This window comes from Cuculus canorus, chromosome 3 (assembly GCF_017976375.1).
Source record: "Cuculus canorus isolate bCucCan1 chromosome 3, bCucCan1.pri, whole genome shotgun sequence".
Taxonomy (NCBI): domain Eukaryota; kingdom Metazoa; phylum Chordata; class Aves; order Cuculiformes; family Cuculidae; genus Cuculus; species Cuculus canorus.
This window is the reverse complement of record NC_071403.1, coordinates 29475228-29491315: the sequence shown is the minus strand read 5'-3', so window position 1 is coordinate 29491315 and position 16088 is coordinate 29475228. Positions and strand designations below refer to the sequence as shown.

Sequence of the window (16088 nt, the reverse complement as noted above, 5' to 3'; positions counted from 1 at the left end):
AGTTGCTTCAGGCCAGGAACATGGATGCATTAGACAAAGAGAGAGTTAAAAAACTTATCTTCAAGCCTGGATACTTTATTACACAGAAATTTCAGCAACTCAGCTATAAGGAAGTGTAGGTAGGCGTCAAGCAGCACTAACTGCTCTACAGAGAATAGAAATGGACGCTGCATAAACTGCAACTGAAGGTCCTTTAGTTTAGAAATATTGCTGAGAGTCAGTGTAAATTATGTGAGTCCTAAAACCAGACACCAACATTTTAAAAGGTTCTAATTCGATTTAAAACAAATTAAAAAAAAAAAAAGTACCTCTTTTTCAGCACTGTAATAAGTCTCAGAAAGACAAACCAGGATTTAGTATAGTTCATACAGGATTTAGTATAGTTCATATAGCAAACCAGGAAAGAAATAGAACAAAAGAGTTCAATAGTTCAACAACTCAGATAAAATAAAACCAGAAAAAGTGATGGAGAGTTTCTCTGATGTCCTAACCCACAGCTAGTTACCTGCCAACTGTCAGAATCAAAGCAACTGCAGTGCTTTCAAAGTCTTCTTTGAGTGAATTTCCCCCCTCAATGAAATCTCCTCATAATAAAATGTAAAGAAACCCAGTTGAAGTATACACAATTAGTTCCCTAAATAATATACACAATTAGTACTTTTCTAGAACATGGGTTTCAAAATTATTTAGGGAACTAAGTTTGTCCATTAAAAGAAGATACTAAAATAGTTTTAAGAAATCCCATAAAGTGATTATAAAATCAGCATTGTTTTACATAGGATAATATTCCTCAAATATTAGACAATACATAGAAATAATAGATATTATTTTGTAAGAGGAGGAGGAAGATGATGATGATTACAGTCCCTATTAGTATTGCTTTGTTACCTATGGTATAAATAACGAGATATAGAACAGCCAAGTTCACATTTCATTTCGCAGTTGAAATAAGTGTGGACATAATCCATATTATTATTATTGTCTTATAAATGTCATTGACAACAAAGTGAGGTTACACTGATCGCTTTTAAGATGGGTATAAAATGGGGCAATTGATTTCCAGTTCAGATTACAGGTAAAATTTATGCTACACTTTCTTGCCCTCAATACTATTGATAACAAGAATAAAGATAGATTTTGGAATCTGAAAAGCATCTGGAAAAACAAGAATTCATGTACATATGTATAAAGCCTATCTATCCAATTATACACAGCTACTATATCCTGAAAAGGTCTCACAGTGGCAGCATTTTACATAGTCAGAGGTACTAAAATACAGCTGTATGAATTAGGGTATAGGACAGAAATGCATCTGTGTTAACAACGGTATTCACCGAGATACATATAGATCCTTCATCATTTTTTCACTGGGATTATGCATTGTTCTCTGTCTGGAGTGGCTTGATCTGATTTCCTCAGTCCCTAAGAGCTTATATCTAGCAATAAGAGCAGTCTCCGCAAGAACCGAAGGAAAGCAGCATGGACTTGTTATCTCTGAATGTCTTAAGTTCTTTGACGGTGACATGCAAAAGAGGAAGGTAGCTAAAGTAGGTCTCTGTGACTTAAATTGAACTCTACTATAATTCTGCAAACGTCCTCTGTTAACATAGCCTCATCTTCAGCACAGGCAAATTTCTGCACAGAAGGTGCAGGCAGTTCCCAGCCTAAGTCTGCTGGTGTGTCCAGAAGAAGCTGGCTCACCCCACAAACAGCGTGTGGTTGTTGGGGAAAATGGCTTCAAGCCACACTCTGAAGATGTGCTGACTCCTAACACTCCAATGCAGTAGAGAAGAAAATATTTGGTGGCAGAGCAGCTTCCAGGAAGGACTCAAATTGCACTTAGGAATCCACTGGTAGGGAAAGAAATCAAGGCTAATGGAATCGCAGAGGGAAGTACAACAGATTGTACCTGCCTGTCTGGATTATCCTGTCAAAATATCACACTCTGTCAGATTTTAGTTAATTCCTTGATGAAACATGAACGACGATGCTACCTGCTCTTTCAGCGTGAGCTTTACCTATTTGTAAATATTTAGCAATATTTTTCCTTTCTGAAGAGGTTTGATGATTTTCTTTTTTTCCAAGTAGTCCTGTCTCATAGTTTGCCAGTAACTGAATAGCACCTGCTAAAGTGAATCTGAATTTGAGCAGAATCTCTCTTTTTTTGTTTTTGGGGGTTTTTTTGTTTGTTTTTTGGTTTGGGTTTTTTTTTGGTTTTTTTGTTTTTGTTTTTGTTTTTGTTTTTGTTTTTTTTTGTAAAAGGAGACAATATTGCTGTTGAATTCTTTCCTGTTGAATTCTTTCCTGTATTCTGGCATCCAGTGATTCCAAAAAGATCCAGTTTAGGACTGGATGCTTGGGCTCAGCACTGTCCTTAGAAGACTCCTTGTGAAGACCTAGCAAGCTAATGATAGACAAGATGCAACAAAAAAATGAGATCTGAAGTCCACTGAAGCCTTTATGCCACAAATTTCCCCAGGGATTTCAAAACAGAAATACCAATATCAATTTCTCTCTTTCTTCTGTGTAGTAGGCTAACTTGCTTAAAATTATAATTTTGTATGTCTGTGTGAAGAATGAGCAGAGGAAAAAAAAGAGTGAAAGAACTGAAGGTTTTTATTTTTACATAGTACTGCATTCCCTTTATGATGACAATCTGCATCCTCCAAATCCTGAAAATAAAATGATTTTTATCTTTGAAGAAGACTTTGCTGGTAGCAAAATAAATGCCATGAGCATGCAAGTTTTAATTGTTTTGATGGTAATATCCTTTTGAAAAGAAATACAGCCTTTCTCTGGTCTCCCCTGAGAATGCTCACGGCAATGAACTTCCTGTAAAATCCGGGAACAGTGTTTCTCTTGCAGGACTGATAATTGATTCGATTTCATTCACTGTGAAAAACAAATTTGACCAACTGCTTTTAGGCACTTGAACATGACATCTTTACATATGGGAGTGCAATAGATAGATATATTAGCGTCTGTTTATCTCAGCATTGAAGAAAACTCTGTTGACTGCATTCAAGGAGCAAATGACTTAAAAGCTGTTAAGTGGTAAGACGTGACTCTTAGCCTTTCCTTGGGATGACATTTTTATCCTTGACACCAAGGAAGTCAAGGAAGTTAATAAAATCTGGGAATATTATTGATGATATCTGTCATGGTATAACAAATTTTAGCTAACTTTACTACTTTCACTTAGTTTTAGCCACTTAAAAGCTTTCAGTTTGAGACCTACTGTTGCTACAGGTGTCTTACAGACACCTCAGAAAGTGTTTCATCCCTGTATAGTACCAATTTCTGAACTAGATGGATTAATTACCTCCTGAAGGTGCCTAATTCTCCATGACAGTCAATATAGGCATAGACAGTAGCAATATCACAGGAAAAGCTCACTTTTCAAGTAGGAATTTCCCAGGATACGCTAACAGATCATAGGGTTGAGCTGGGGTGGTTTTGGATGATGAAGTCTACTATAAAGTAAACAACTAAAAAGAAAAACCCTTAGCCATTCATGCAGCCCTAAAACAGCCTGAGTGGATCTGGAGTTCAAATTGGCCTCTGAAAGTGATACTGAAATTTGTGACCACTGATACTGACTAATGAGATCACATTACTACTAGCTGCTTTGCTATTGCTCCTCCACTGGATTTTCCTTCCTGCAATTTTTATACAGTCATCAACATCTTTCCTGCCACGGTGGAAAGAATAAGGCTTCAAAGCTGCAAATGCCCATCAATATGTCCTAAACGTTTGGGAAATTCATGGCAAGCAGAATGAGTTTGTTCAAGAAAATCTGAAATAGGATCAAAAAACGCAGGAGCAAAATTAGTGAAGTACTTGGCTGATGATCTTCCCTGATGAGTCAGGAAAAAGGGTCTTATTTTTCCTACTCTGACGAAGCCCAAGCTGCTTTGCTGAAGAGCAGACCTCATGAGACAACTAGTGGAAGACCTTGCATGTAGGTCTAGGAAGACTTCGTATTTAGGGTTGGGAGACTGTGCAGCTTATTGCTAGGGAAATGAGTCAGGTAGTAGCTATCCTCCTTTCCTTCTTTCTTGAGCAGTTTGTGACAACATGGAAGGTAATAACCATTGATTCTATCCATTCTGTTTCCCAAGAACAACTAAGAAAAATCTTAAACTCAAGTAACTCGGCCGAAGTAAGACCAAGAGTTTATGTTGTTATCTCTTTGCTGTCTACCTGCTCTCTAATAGCATTTCTGTCTTGCTGACTGCAGGTCACAGTGCACCCAATGCCTGACTGTAAAACATTCTCTGTTTAAAACAAAGTTTATTAAGGATTTTGTATCGCTGCTGTAATAATCCTTCAACTTTCCAACATGCATCCCTTGATATATTTTGCATTTAACACTGAACTGGAAGCTAAATACATAAAAATTTATAACATTTTGCAACTGGTTGTATGCCCTTAATGCTTTTCTTTTGTTCCAGACCTTTATTTTGATTCTCTTAAAAGATGCCACTAAATACATTCTGTTGCAGTGATGTACCCTTGAAATAACATTGCACTCCTAGAGGGTCTCAAAAGACATTCATTTAATAAGAACAGATGTTCTCAAATTTTCTTGCTTTTCTACTCTTTGATTTGTATGATGACCAAAGGCAAACAATAGTTATTGTTCACACATGCTGTGGTTCTATTATTAGGTATATCCAGAATCATACGCACATAAAAGGAAAGGGACCTCAAGAGGTCATTTAATTCATCCTCTACTCTAGTAAGACCATTTAGAAATTGTAGTAAGCTTTAACGAAATTAGAGTAAACTTTAATCTTGGCCCTTGAACAATCTTAGTTCTTAGAAACTTGCAATAAAAGGGAAAAGCTTTGGATATGCTCACAGTTCATCACTGTTTAGGAGCACACTAATACTGTTTGTTTCTGTGAGCAGCATCAGCAGCCTTTGGCAAAGCTGAATGTGAAGTGTTGCCAACTTACCTATAGAAGCAGACAAAGGAGGGGAGAATTGCATTATACTGTTAGTTTTACTTAATTAGAATTAAAATACTAACTTTTCTAAGTATATTTTAAGTATGGAGAAGTTCTATAGTCAATCCTTTTTCTTTCCTAACATCAATGAAATAAGAAAGAGAAAAAGGCAACTATAGGATGTTTTGGACCAGTAGAGGTAGACTGTGACAGAGGATGGATTTCAAACCCACAGATAACGTGATGACACCTCTTTTGTATCACATTGCTTGTTCCATTATCTGCCAGAAGAAACACGTGATGAACTCAAGTTACGCTGATATTCTTGTCAAAAGGGCTCTTCTACTGCATCAAGTATTTGCAGCAAAATAAATCACATTTTTTACATAATATTAAAAAAGTATTTATTGTGTTCTATAAAGCACGTGAGGGACACTTACAGGAAGTGTTCTGTAGAAGCACTGCAGGTGAATATTGTCCTGACAACAATATCATGCACGTCTGGAAAGGAAGGAGGAAAGTGTAGCAAGTTCCAGATAGCAGAACCGTGTGAACAAGGATTTTTTTTGGCAAAGCAGCTAGGGATAGGCACATTTACTCTTCTGTGGAGATCTGCAAAGGCATCTGCATAGAATTAAAAATGCCAGATGTGAGCACATGCTGTTCCAGGTAAGAACTGTTGTACCACATAAGGCCAGTCTGGCTTCTTGTTTCTGACTATGATGGGTGATAAATACATTCTCTTACGGAACAAGATGTGCACAGTGTGATTCTTTAGCTGGTTTCCATACCCAGCTGTGGAAGTCTGTCATTTAGTGACTGAGTCAGAATGCACAAACACCTATCATGCTTAAAATCTGCTGATGACCCAGTAATTCATGAACTGTTTAATTGTTACTGGAACACAGTTTGCACACTGGCCTTGGCAACACATTTGTTTTAAGCTTGTTGCTTGTTAACTTAATTTCCTAGTCACCTTCTCCACACAGATAAGACTTTAATATTTTATAAACTTTTATCATGCCCACTTTAATCCACCCTTTTCACATGCAACGGTCCTAGTCTTTTTTATCTAACACACAAGCCCTTCCATGTCATCGACCATTCTTCTTACTTCTCTTCCTAAGTTTTCAGAGGCAATAAGAACTTTTTTCTGAGCTAGGTTGACCAGATGTGTGTTCATAATATTCAAAATACGTAATTTTTTTCTGTTCTTACATGCTACAGAGCTATAAAATCAACACCTTTATATACTGTCATTTGTAATTTAAGCTAAAAAATACCATTCTATCACCAATAAAACAAAGGCTTCAGAAAACAGATGGTCTTTGCAACGTTCTTGAAAGTTGATATTCAGACTATCAGATCATGGGAGCCCAGAGATTCCAGTGCTGTAGGTCACTCACTGTGTGTGCCTTTTCAGCCTTCTCCAGATATTTTAAAGGGCTGACTTTTAGATGGAATATTTCAACTGCTATCACCTACCAGGGGAGTTCACGCGGTCATTCGGGTACCTTGGAGCCTTCTGAAGATCAGGCAGTATTATTACATGCGGGGACCCGCACTGGAACAATCTGCTCTGGAAGCACTGCGCACTGTGGAAGGGACCCAAATTTGAGCAATTAATGAAGAACTGTAGCCCATGGGAAGGACTCACGTAGAAGTTCATGGAGAACTGTCTCATATGGGAGGGACCTCACGCTGAAGCAGGGGAAGACTGACAGCAATCCCCGATTCCTCATCCCCTTGTGTCATTGGTGGAGGAGGAGGTAGGGAATTCTTGGGAGTTGAGCCTGGGAAGAAGGAATGGATGGAGGGAAGGTGTTTTTAAAATCTATTTTTTTTTTTATTTTTCATTATCCTGCTCTGATTTGATTGGTAATAAATTATTCTTTTTCCCCAAGTCGAGTCTGTTTTGCAGATGACAGTAATCAGTGAATGATTTCTGCTGATCCTTATCTTGACCCACAAGCCTTCAGTTATATTTTCTCTCCTCTGCCCAGCTGAGTGATAGAGTGACTTTGATAGGCACCTGGCATCCAGCCAGGGTCAACCCACCACAGTTGTCTTTTGTGGATGTTCATTTCATGAACTTCTCCAATGCTATTATGTCAGTTTTTAGCAATCATCACATCATTTTGCAAGAGCTGCAGTTTCTTGGTTGTCCTTGTTGTCCTTTTTGAACCTTTTCCAATTCTTAGACCTCTTTTCTCCAATTTATTCTTCCAGGTTGGAGTCATTGGAAAATGTTATGGTATTATCTCACTGAAACATTGTACAGAATGAAACAATGAAAGCATTACACAAAGTTAGGTCAGGACAAATCCCTGTAGATTCCAATGTAGTTCCTTGCATTTGGAAGTAAAACACTAATAACAACTTATTGGGTTATGATTATCCCACCATTTTTACGTTCTTATTATACAGCATTTTCATATAAACCATGCTTCCCCAGCTTCCCAAGATTACATTAAGTAACACCTGAAGCATCATTAAAGCCAAATACCTGACACTGAATGCTTCTTCACGCTTGGCAACATGTATTGTACTGCCAGAGGAAGAAATGAATTGACAGACTCATGCTGGCAGTTGTTTCCTTGCACAGTTCTAGGTGTCTACAGTTTTTGTTCTGGCACCTTCACTAGAATTCAGCTTACAGGGACTTGCTGATAAATTCTTGGGTTTTCCTCCCCCATACTGGCAGGTACTACGACTGCTCTTTTCAAACCCCCCCAGTCCATTTCAGCAAGGTTTTCACAAGTCTTAAGAGTGAGATCACGAGGCACAGCTGACTTCAGATGACCTAACTAATCTTTTCTTAGCCTGTTCTTAGAGTAAACACTTTCTCCTTGGATTCAAGTACTTTATCTCTATTTTTTTGTAGTTGGGAGTGACATTTAAAACAAAAATTACTTCACAAATAATTTATGAACATTAGCTCTTTGCCTCTCATGTCTTACACCATATATTATTGCTGTTATTAAATGCTGGTTTCATTTTTCTTAAGTTACAGGTCCTAAATCTTCCTTTTCCTGTGTTTACTTTGAACACACTAGTAAAGCTGATCACACTTTTCATCTTTGCTACATGCTTTCTTAATTTTCAGTAACTGCTCAGGTTGAAAGGTCCTAGAGTCTGGCTGGTGAAAGCCTCTTTTCCCCTTGCCGGGTGGTTCTCTAAACAAGTATACAGCCCGCCTGCAATTTCAGTGTAGGGATGACAGCAGAGCTGCTCCATCCTGCCTCAGTGCCTTTGCCTGGCACCATTACAACCTCTGGCTCTGGGGGAACAAAGGCCCCGAGGCCACACTGGCATAGCCACCATTTAAAAAAACAGTAATTTTTTTCAAAAGCTGTAACAAGCACGTGTTTAAATTCCACAGACTTTGAAAATCTATGCTCCCGTATCCTTTTTTTCCCCTAGGAAACTGAAGTAAAAATGCATGACTTTCCCCTATGAAGAGAGGCTGAGAGAGCTGCGGTTGTTCAGCTTAGTGAAAAGAAGACTCCAAGACCTTATTGTGGCCTTTCGATACCAAAAGGGGGCTCATAAGAAAGGCAGGGGGAAACATTTTAGGAGGGTCTGTAGCAATAATACAAGGGGTAATGGTCTTAAACTATAAGAAGAGAAATTTAGACTAAATATTAGGAAGAAATTTTTCATGCTGAGGCTGGTGAAACTTATACAAGAAGTAGTTACTGTTACAAAAAGTGGGATGTTTTTGATTTAAACTAGATTTAAGTTTCATCTAAGTAACTGTATTTTTTTGAAAGTTAGACAGAATGTCCCTCTGATAGCATGTTTTCTTTAAAACAGTGTTTTTCTAGACATTGTTTATTCTTTGAAGATGATAATGTGTTGTGTGAAGTGTGATCTGTGCTGAACTGTGAGAGCATTGCTAAGTATATGGAAGATTAATTGGGATAAAGCATGATGCTGGTACCAAGCACATCAGACTACATATGATTAAAAGACCAGGTGCTCCGAACAAGAATCTTGAGTGTGTGAGAAAGCTGGGCTGGAAAAACCTGCCTGGGAATGAGAGAGTGCATGTAAAATAGACAAACCAAAATATCCTGTTTGTCTTCTTAGTTTGGGAACCGAAGACCTGCATAAATCTGCCTGAAAGAGAGAAGCCAGTGTACTCTCTTAATTTGACTTCTGTATGCCATACTGACTAAAAGGGCATACTTAGAGAAAATGGCGAGGTTTGCATCTCCATCACCACACTGAACAGATGTCTCTTCTTCTGTAATCACCTCTGTTTGCAGTTTTTCCCTATCTTGAATGCAAGGTCATACAGAGAGCCGGAGCCAGCTCCAAATTAGCAAGAGTTTTGACTGTTGCAAAGTTCACAATAACATTAAAAGTAGACCTTGGAAAGTAACAGAATATGCATAAGGTTTCTGGGAAAATTTATACATAAACATGTAAGTGGGAAATATATTTTGTAACCAGCTTTTGTCTCCTTGCGCGTGATTGATGGAGATTACTCCCTCCTGTTGCCCAGGCCTGATAAAGAATGCTTGTTTTCTGAAACTCCAGAATGAATCTTAGAAAGTTTTATTTGCCAGAATTTTTGGTATCAAAACACTGGAGCAGATTGGCCAAAGAGGTGGTAGATGCCCCATCCCTGGAAACACTCCAAGTCAGGTTAGATGGGGCTCTGAGCAACCTGACCTGGTTGAAGATGTCCCTCCTCACTGCAGGGGGGTTGGACTGGATGTCTCTTCCAGCTCAAGTGAGCTTGACATGAGCCAGCAATGCATGCTCGCAGCCCAGAAGACCAACCATATCCTGGGCTGCATCAAAAGAAGTGTGGCTAGCGGGTCGAGGGAGGTGATTCTGCCCCTTTATTCCTCTCTTGTGAGACCTCATCTGAAATATTATGTCCAGTTCTGGAATCCTCAACATAAGGAGGATATGGAACTGTTGGAATGGGTCCAAAGGAGGGCTACAAAGGTGATCAGAGGGCTGGAGCACCTCCCCAACAAGGGCAGGCTGAGAGAGTTGGGCTTGTTCAGCCTGGAGAAGAGAAGCTTCAGAGGAGATCTCTGAAAGGAGATAAGAAAGGAGGAGCAGGACTGTGCACAAAGGCTTGTAGTGACAGGACTAGAGGCAATGGGTACAAACTGTAGAGGGGCAGATTTAGACTAGACTTAAGGAGGAATTTCTTCACCATGACAGTGCTAAGGCACTGGCACAGGTTGCCCGGGGAAGCTGTGGCTGCCCCATTCCTGGAGGTGTTCAAGGCCAGGATGGATGGGGCCTTTGGTAGCCTGATCTGGTGGGAGGTGTCCCTACCCATCGCAGAGGAGCAGGAACCGCACAAGCTCCAAACTCCCTTCCCATCCACTGCACTCTACGCCTCCTCGATCCCCTGACGCTGGCCCCGCCCCGCGCACGCGCAGCCGCCGCGCACGCGCAGAGAGTCCCCAACCACCATGGGCTGAGCGGGGCCCGGCGGCGGGAGCGCGTGGTGTCGGCGGCTCCGGGCTGGTCGCCCCGAGGATGGAGAGAGCCATGGAGCAGCTCAACCGGCTGACGAGGTCCCTGCGCCGCGCGCGCACCGTGGAGCTGCCGGACGGTACGGGGGGGAGGGAGGCGGCGGCGGCGGCGGCTTCTCCATCGCGGCCCGGGGGCCGGCTTGGGGCAGTGGGAACCGGCCGCCTGCCTACTCCCCGAGGGGCGAGTTGTTTGGTTTTAATGGTGATAACGACGGCAGCAGCGACTTCCCCGCCCTCTGCCTCCCCCCGGATCTGTCCCTGCTGCCTCCCCCCCTTTTATCCACTTTAAAATCTTTCCTTGGATGCTCCGTGGTGACGCATCCTCGTGGGTTTGTTGTTTTCATAGTGCTGAGTTTTGTTTGGAAAGGTTTTATAAATCGCCGTCGCTGGTCGCCGCCTAATTCTTTTTTTCCCCACTCTAAGCTGCTTGTGGTAGGTGCTGCCGTCCCGGTATCGGGATGGGCTTGAACGTGTAGCTCCAGGTTCTCACGGGATTCCAGCCGGGTCCAGGGTTGGGAAGGCTGTTAAAAGCTGCTGGATGTGCAAAACTTTCTGTTCTTGCGAGTCATGGGCTGTCACTCTACTTTCTTCAGGGTTGCTTTTTAGAGATGATTCTTTGTCTGTCTCTCAGCTTTCGTTTCCCATGGTGGAGGTCAAGGAGTCAGTGATCATAGAATCATAGAATAGTTAGGGTTGGAATGGACCTCAGAGATCACCTAGTTCCACCCTCCCTGCCATGGGCAGAGACAGCGATATTCTCTTTTCTTTGTGTTCCCGGTTTGGACTTCCTGGCTAGTGCTCATGGACTTCCACCTACACGGAGCTGCTACACCCTTTCCTGATTTCCATCTATCAACAGTTGTGGTGTCTGCCGGTGTGGTTGCTCATAAATGTCACAAAATGACAGACGCATATCTGACAGATTTTGCTGCTTCTTTTAAGCTCTTGAATGGCAGCAGTGAAAACTGATGTAATAATGTTAATGTAAGCTCAGAGTTACAGAAATATAAGGCCCAGTTTAACTAATTGATAGTGGTAACACAGATAATGCTTAGCACAACTGCTTTAAATTTACTACAGTGCTATTGTTGGCAAAGTCATTCTGAATTTGAGTTCAGCTGTTTTCTTCCCATCTTGACCATTATTATCTTACACTTAAGAGGTAATTATGTCTGTGGCAGTGCAAGTGCAAGCCCTGTGACCTCCGGAACAAGTACTTCTCTTGCCCTGTAGTGCAGAAGGAATGTCAATCCTATGCATTCTCTAAGAATTGCATGAAAGAAATTACAGCTGGACTGAAATAAGGAGATCGTAGAATCATAGATGGAGATGAATGGATTTCAGTCACAGAAGTCTCAAATTGTGTTCCAATAAAACCTGCATTCCATGTCCCATCTAATTTTGGGTCGATCTTAGCCTGTTACATGTCTCCTTTCTTGACCCTGGTGTTCCTTAGGTTCATGCAGGCCTGCCCAAACTCTTTTTGAGAAGCAGGTTTGTGTTGTACTGTTTTGCTCCAGACATGTACTGACATGATCACCTTGGAAAATACCACTGCTGGTCTAGTGTGGCATGTGGTTTGGTGGCTTCTTGTGTGCTGTGTTTGGACTCTTGAATTATGGGTGTTATTTTACCTACATGCATATGAATAGCTTTAATTTGAAAGAGATATAGTTTACCTTTCCAACCTTAAATTAAGAGTTGGAGTACTCTCTTAGGAAATGGACATGTATTGGAACTGTTTTATACTGAAAAAGGTACTAAATCCAGGTATTTAGTTTCATTTGCATGTGCTGTAGCCATTAGGTTATCATATGGATAGTGCCAAGGCTTCTTTAAGATTGTGTTCTGTGCCAAATTCAGGCCAATATGTCTTATGAAGACAAAAAAGCCAGCAAGTGTTAACTGCTGAGTACTGTGCTAATGAATTTCCTGAGCTGACCTTACCAATAGGAAATAGTATTGTTTTTTCATCACTCTTCTGAAATAGCCTTCAGCAGGTCTTTTCTGGGCACTTAAGAGCTTGACACAAATTTCTGGATTCTGCTGTTAAAGGTCAGTGCCTGAAAGCTGGGTTTTGCAAACCAAAGCTTGTAGGTTGTAGGCCTTTTGTTGGCTCTGACTCTGCATTTTGGGTGCGTTTTTTTGCTTTAGATAATGATGACTTGAGATGCATGCAGGTTGGATAACAAGTTCTGTGAGTGCATGAGACTTATAATGATTTTTCTCTCTCCGGGTCATGTACTTTTACTTTAGGTCAATAGGAGTTTGTTTATAATAGGGATAATATTTACCAAAAATAGGCACAAAAGCTCTTTAGTCTCACACTGTTTTAATTATTTCTGTGCAGGAAAACTCTGGGAAAATGCATGTGCTCCACAGTGTAGATTCTGTTAGTCGAAGAGCAAAAGACTTAGTTTTATAACTATGCCATAAACGCCTTTTATGGCCCAGCCACACTTATATTTAACTGTTGTATTTTTCTAGATCACTATATTTGCAATATAGTGAAATTGAATTAGATTCAGTATTAAGCATTTCACTTAAGTGTGTTGGTATATTTAAAGCTTTTATTTGATTTGGTCTCATCTGTTTAATAGGGCACAATTGTGGAAATAAGTAGGGATGTCATGCATCAATTTAGTTGGCATTTTCCAGTTCTGTTTTCTGTTTCAGTTGAAGAGCTTTATCTTTTTACCAAGAGATCTGTGGAACAGAGCTCAAGCAAGAATTTTTTTCTGAGTTGTATACATAGGAGCTAATGATAGGTGCATTTTTAAAAAGTGATCGAATCTTTTCCACATTTGGTATCTTTATTTAGCATCTATTTAATTTTGTTTCCAGGACTCTCTCTCTGCATGCATCCTCTCTCTCCCGGCCTGCTCCCCTACCTCGAAGCAGTCAAATTCTAGTGATGTGAGTTGGGTATGGGGTTATCTGATGCTCACAGAGCTCTGCCGTAGAGAACAATACATAGACAGTTAAAACTCTTGAACTTGGTGATGGTTAGAATTAACTTTCCACATTTCTGGAGCATCATTTGGTATTTTGAGAGGCCTGTGTCTCTTCCATCATGTGCTCACTGTAAGCAACAATGATTTTATTTTTTTTAAATAATGGAATTAATATAATTTGAGTAAATTTATCTCTTTTCAGTGTTCTAAGGTAATAATAAATTAGCGTTGCTTCTTTTGTTAGCTGCAGACTGCTTCAAATAGTGGGTAGCAGCACTAATCTTGGAGCACTGTAGAAGAATAATAATGAATAGCATAGCTGCAGCATGATTAGGATTTCTTTGACTCCACTTGATAACTCTGAATAATCCTTTGCTTAATATTTGGTAAATGTTGGCTTGCTTATCTAGTGGAAGTAGTGAACTTTGAGAAGCTCGGTATGTAAAAGATATGAGGAGCTATGGTTGTTTGGGTCTGTTTTAGTTCTTCCTGCTCTGATTACTTTGTAACTTTGGTATGTGGGTCAATTAAGATGATGAGTAAACTAATCAAAATAAAAGTTTTATGAGAACAGTCCTATATATCACAGAACCACATACCTGGCTTCTAAGAAAGTACAGTCCCTCCTGTCATAAGCTGACATCTGTGAGGAGTCTTTTAAGACTATACTTCCAACAGTGGATAGTTTGCATCAAGAAAGAGATTATAATAATTATAAAGAAATAATATTTATTAGTAATTATTATCCATTAATATTATTAATAATTATTATACATTAAGGCAGTTCAAATTTTGTGAAGTTCATCCTTTGAAAATTATGTTTTACTCCAGGAAGTCCATAAGTGACCAAACAGGCACCTCATACCCATACAGTGTGCTGCTGTGTGCAGCAGCAGTAGTACTGACAGATACTGTATAGCTGAATGTCACTCCCTTCCCACCATTGGCTTGGATCTTTGTGTTCTGGCCTTTTTTCATTGCCTTCAAACATGAAAACTGATTAGAAATTAAAGTAAAATATATTGCATTCAGGCATGCAAATTTAGAGATGAAAATTAACGGTTATGGAATAACGTAGTTTAAAGAAATAACTTATAAACTTATAGGTGTCAGGACTATGGAGGTCACCTTGGAACACAGGACATTTTCATTTTCAAAGAAAGTATTTACTTTTTGGTTAATGCACATTTCTTAAATACTTTGACTTAATTAATGGAATTGTCATTTTAAAGAAATTGACGCTTCATTGAAAATTCTGTAATTATTACTTCGTAAAAAAAAAAAAAACCACATTGAAATGTCATGTATTGCAGTCCTGTTAATTACCTCCTCTGTCTGAGTATAGTGGCTTTTTCTTTATGATGAAACTTTAGGTATGTATAACTTGTGTGAAAACAATGATCTGTTGAACAACTATGATCTATTATATACTTTAAAAGGTAAATACGTGTTGCTAGATGTGTTTATTTTACATAAAAGATTTCTTTTTGATAATGGAGTAATTTTATTTCTTCACAGATAATGAAACTGCTGTCTATACGCTAATGCCGATGGTTATGGCTGACCAGCACAGGTGAGAGTTTCTTTCAAATTTTTTTTTTTTTTAAGGTTTGGAAAAACCAGCTCGTTTTCTAGAGTTGTAGTTGCTAGAGCATTCTCAGTTCTGCTGCTGAGATGCTGAGACATCTTCTGTAGCTGAAGTTAGTCACTGGCTGCGTACATCCTAGCATATTCTTACCTGAGAAACTCCTTTTGTCTTATGTCATAGACCAGAGCTGGTATTTGTTCTGTTGGTGCGCATAGAGAAATTTGTCCTAGCGTAAGAAGAGCAGCATTGCTTTCTGACTGGGTTGTAGTTCTGAGTGTGTATTTATTGATGACATAGAACCTCTTAGTCTCATTAGACATCTTGGAAAGACATGGAATAAGAGTTTGATACTTCTGGAATTCCTCATATGAACAGCTTTTTCCCTTATCCAGTTGTCCTCAAAGTGATTGGGACCTGGGGGCTGTATAGCACCAGCTAAGTGACGCTACCTTTTGCGGAGTTTTTAGACAAGCAGGTGGTAACTCTTACTGAAGCTGTAAACTGTTTATCTAATCAGGATAAACATTTGTTCTGCTACATAAGACCTTGTTGACATTGTATGCAAAGGTTTTAAATTATGTGATCTGCTCTTTACTGGAGGTTGAAATCACCAGTTCACTTGCAGTTTCTCCTATTTTGAAATATTTCGTCTCAACTAATATTTTATCTGTACTAGTTAACTTGGGTTTGAGGTGTCCTATTTAAATTTCTTATCCTGTTGGTATATTACGGGTCGTACTTAATCATGATGATTTCACGTACCAGTCTTCCTTCTGAGCTTTGCCTGTGTTTGGGAAATCCGCTAGATATCTCGTTAGTGTCTGTATTGAAAATGGGAATCTATTGTTTTTTCAAGCCAAAGCTATTAGTACACTTATTTTTCATATTTGTAAAGAAGTGATTTGGCTATCCAGTCTAATTCTTACTAGTTTACATTTGAAACAGTTGCTCAGTGTCACAGTTCATTTTTTATGTACAACTAAGAAATGAAAGAGTAAAAATACTGTCGATACACAGATGCTTGAAAACTGTTGAATCTGTTGTTCAGAAATTAGCTGGAGGGAAAAGAGGTAGTGATCAAGTAAGA

At 39.5% G+C, this 16088-nt stretch overlaps 1 protein-coding gene across 4 annotated transcripts in view; it reads left to right on the top strand.

The window, feature by feature from the left end:
* The first annotated feature begins 10377 nt into the window (after positions 1-10377).
* Positions 10378-16088, top strand: part of HACE1 (HECT domain and ankyrin repeat containing E3 ubiquitin protein ligase 1) — a 54449-nt gene continuing 48738 nt past the window's right edge. For 2 of the 4 annotated variants that reach the window (XM_054061887.1, XM_054061888.1), the window contains exons 1-2: positions 10378-10539; positions 14932-14986. In XM_054061887.1, the coding sequence (XP_053917862.1) occupies positions 10464-10539; positions 14932-14986 (131 nt within the window). In that variant the 5' untranslated portion in view covers positions 10378-10463. Of the gene's footprint in view, positions 10540-14931; positions 14987-16088 lie in introns of those variants that run through there. The other 2 variants (XM_054061889.1, XM_054061890.1) reach the window with 2 other exon arrangements.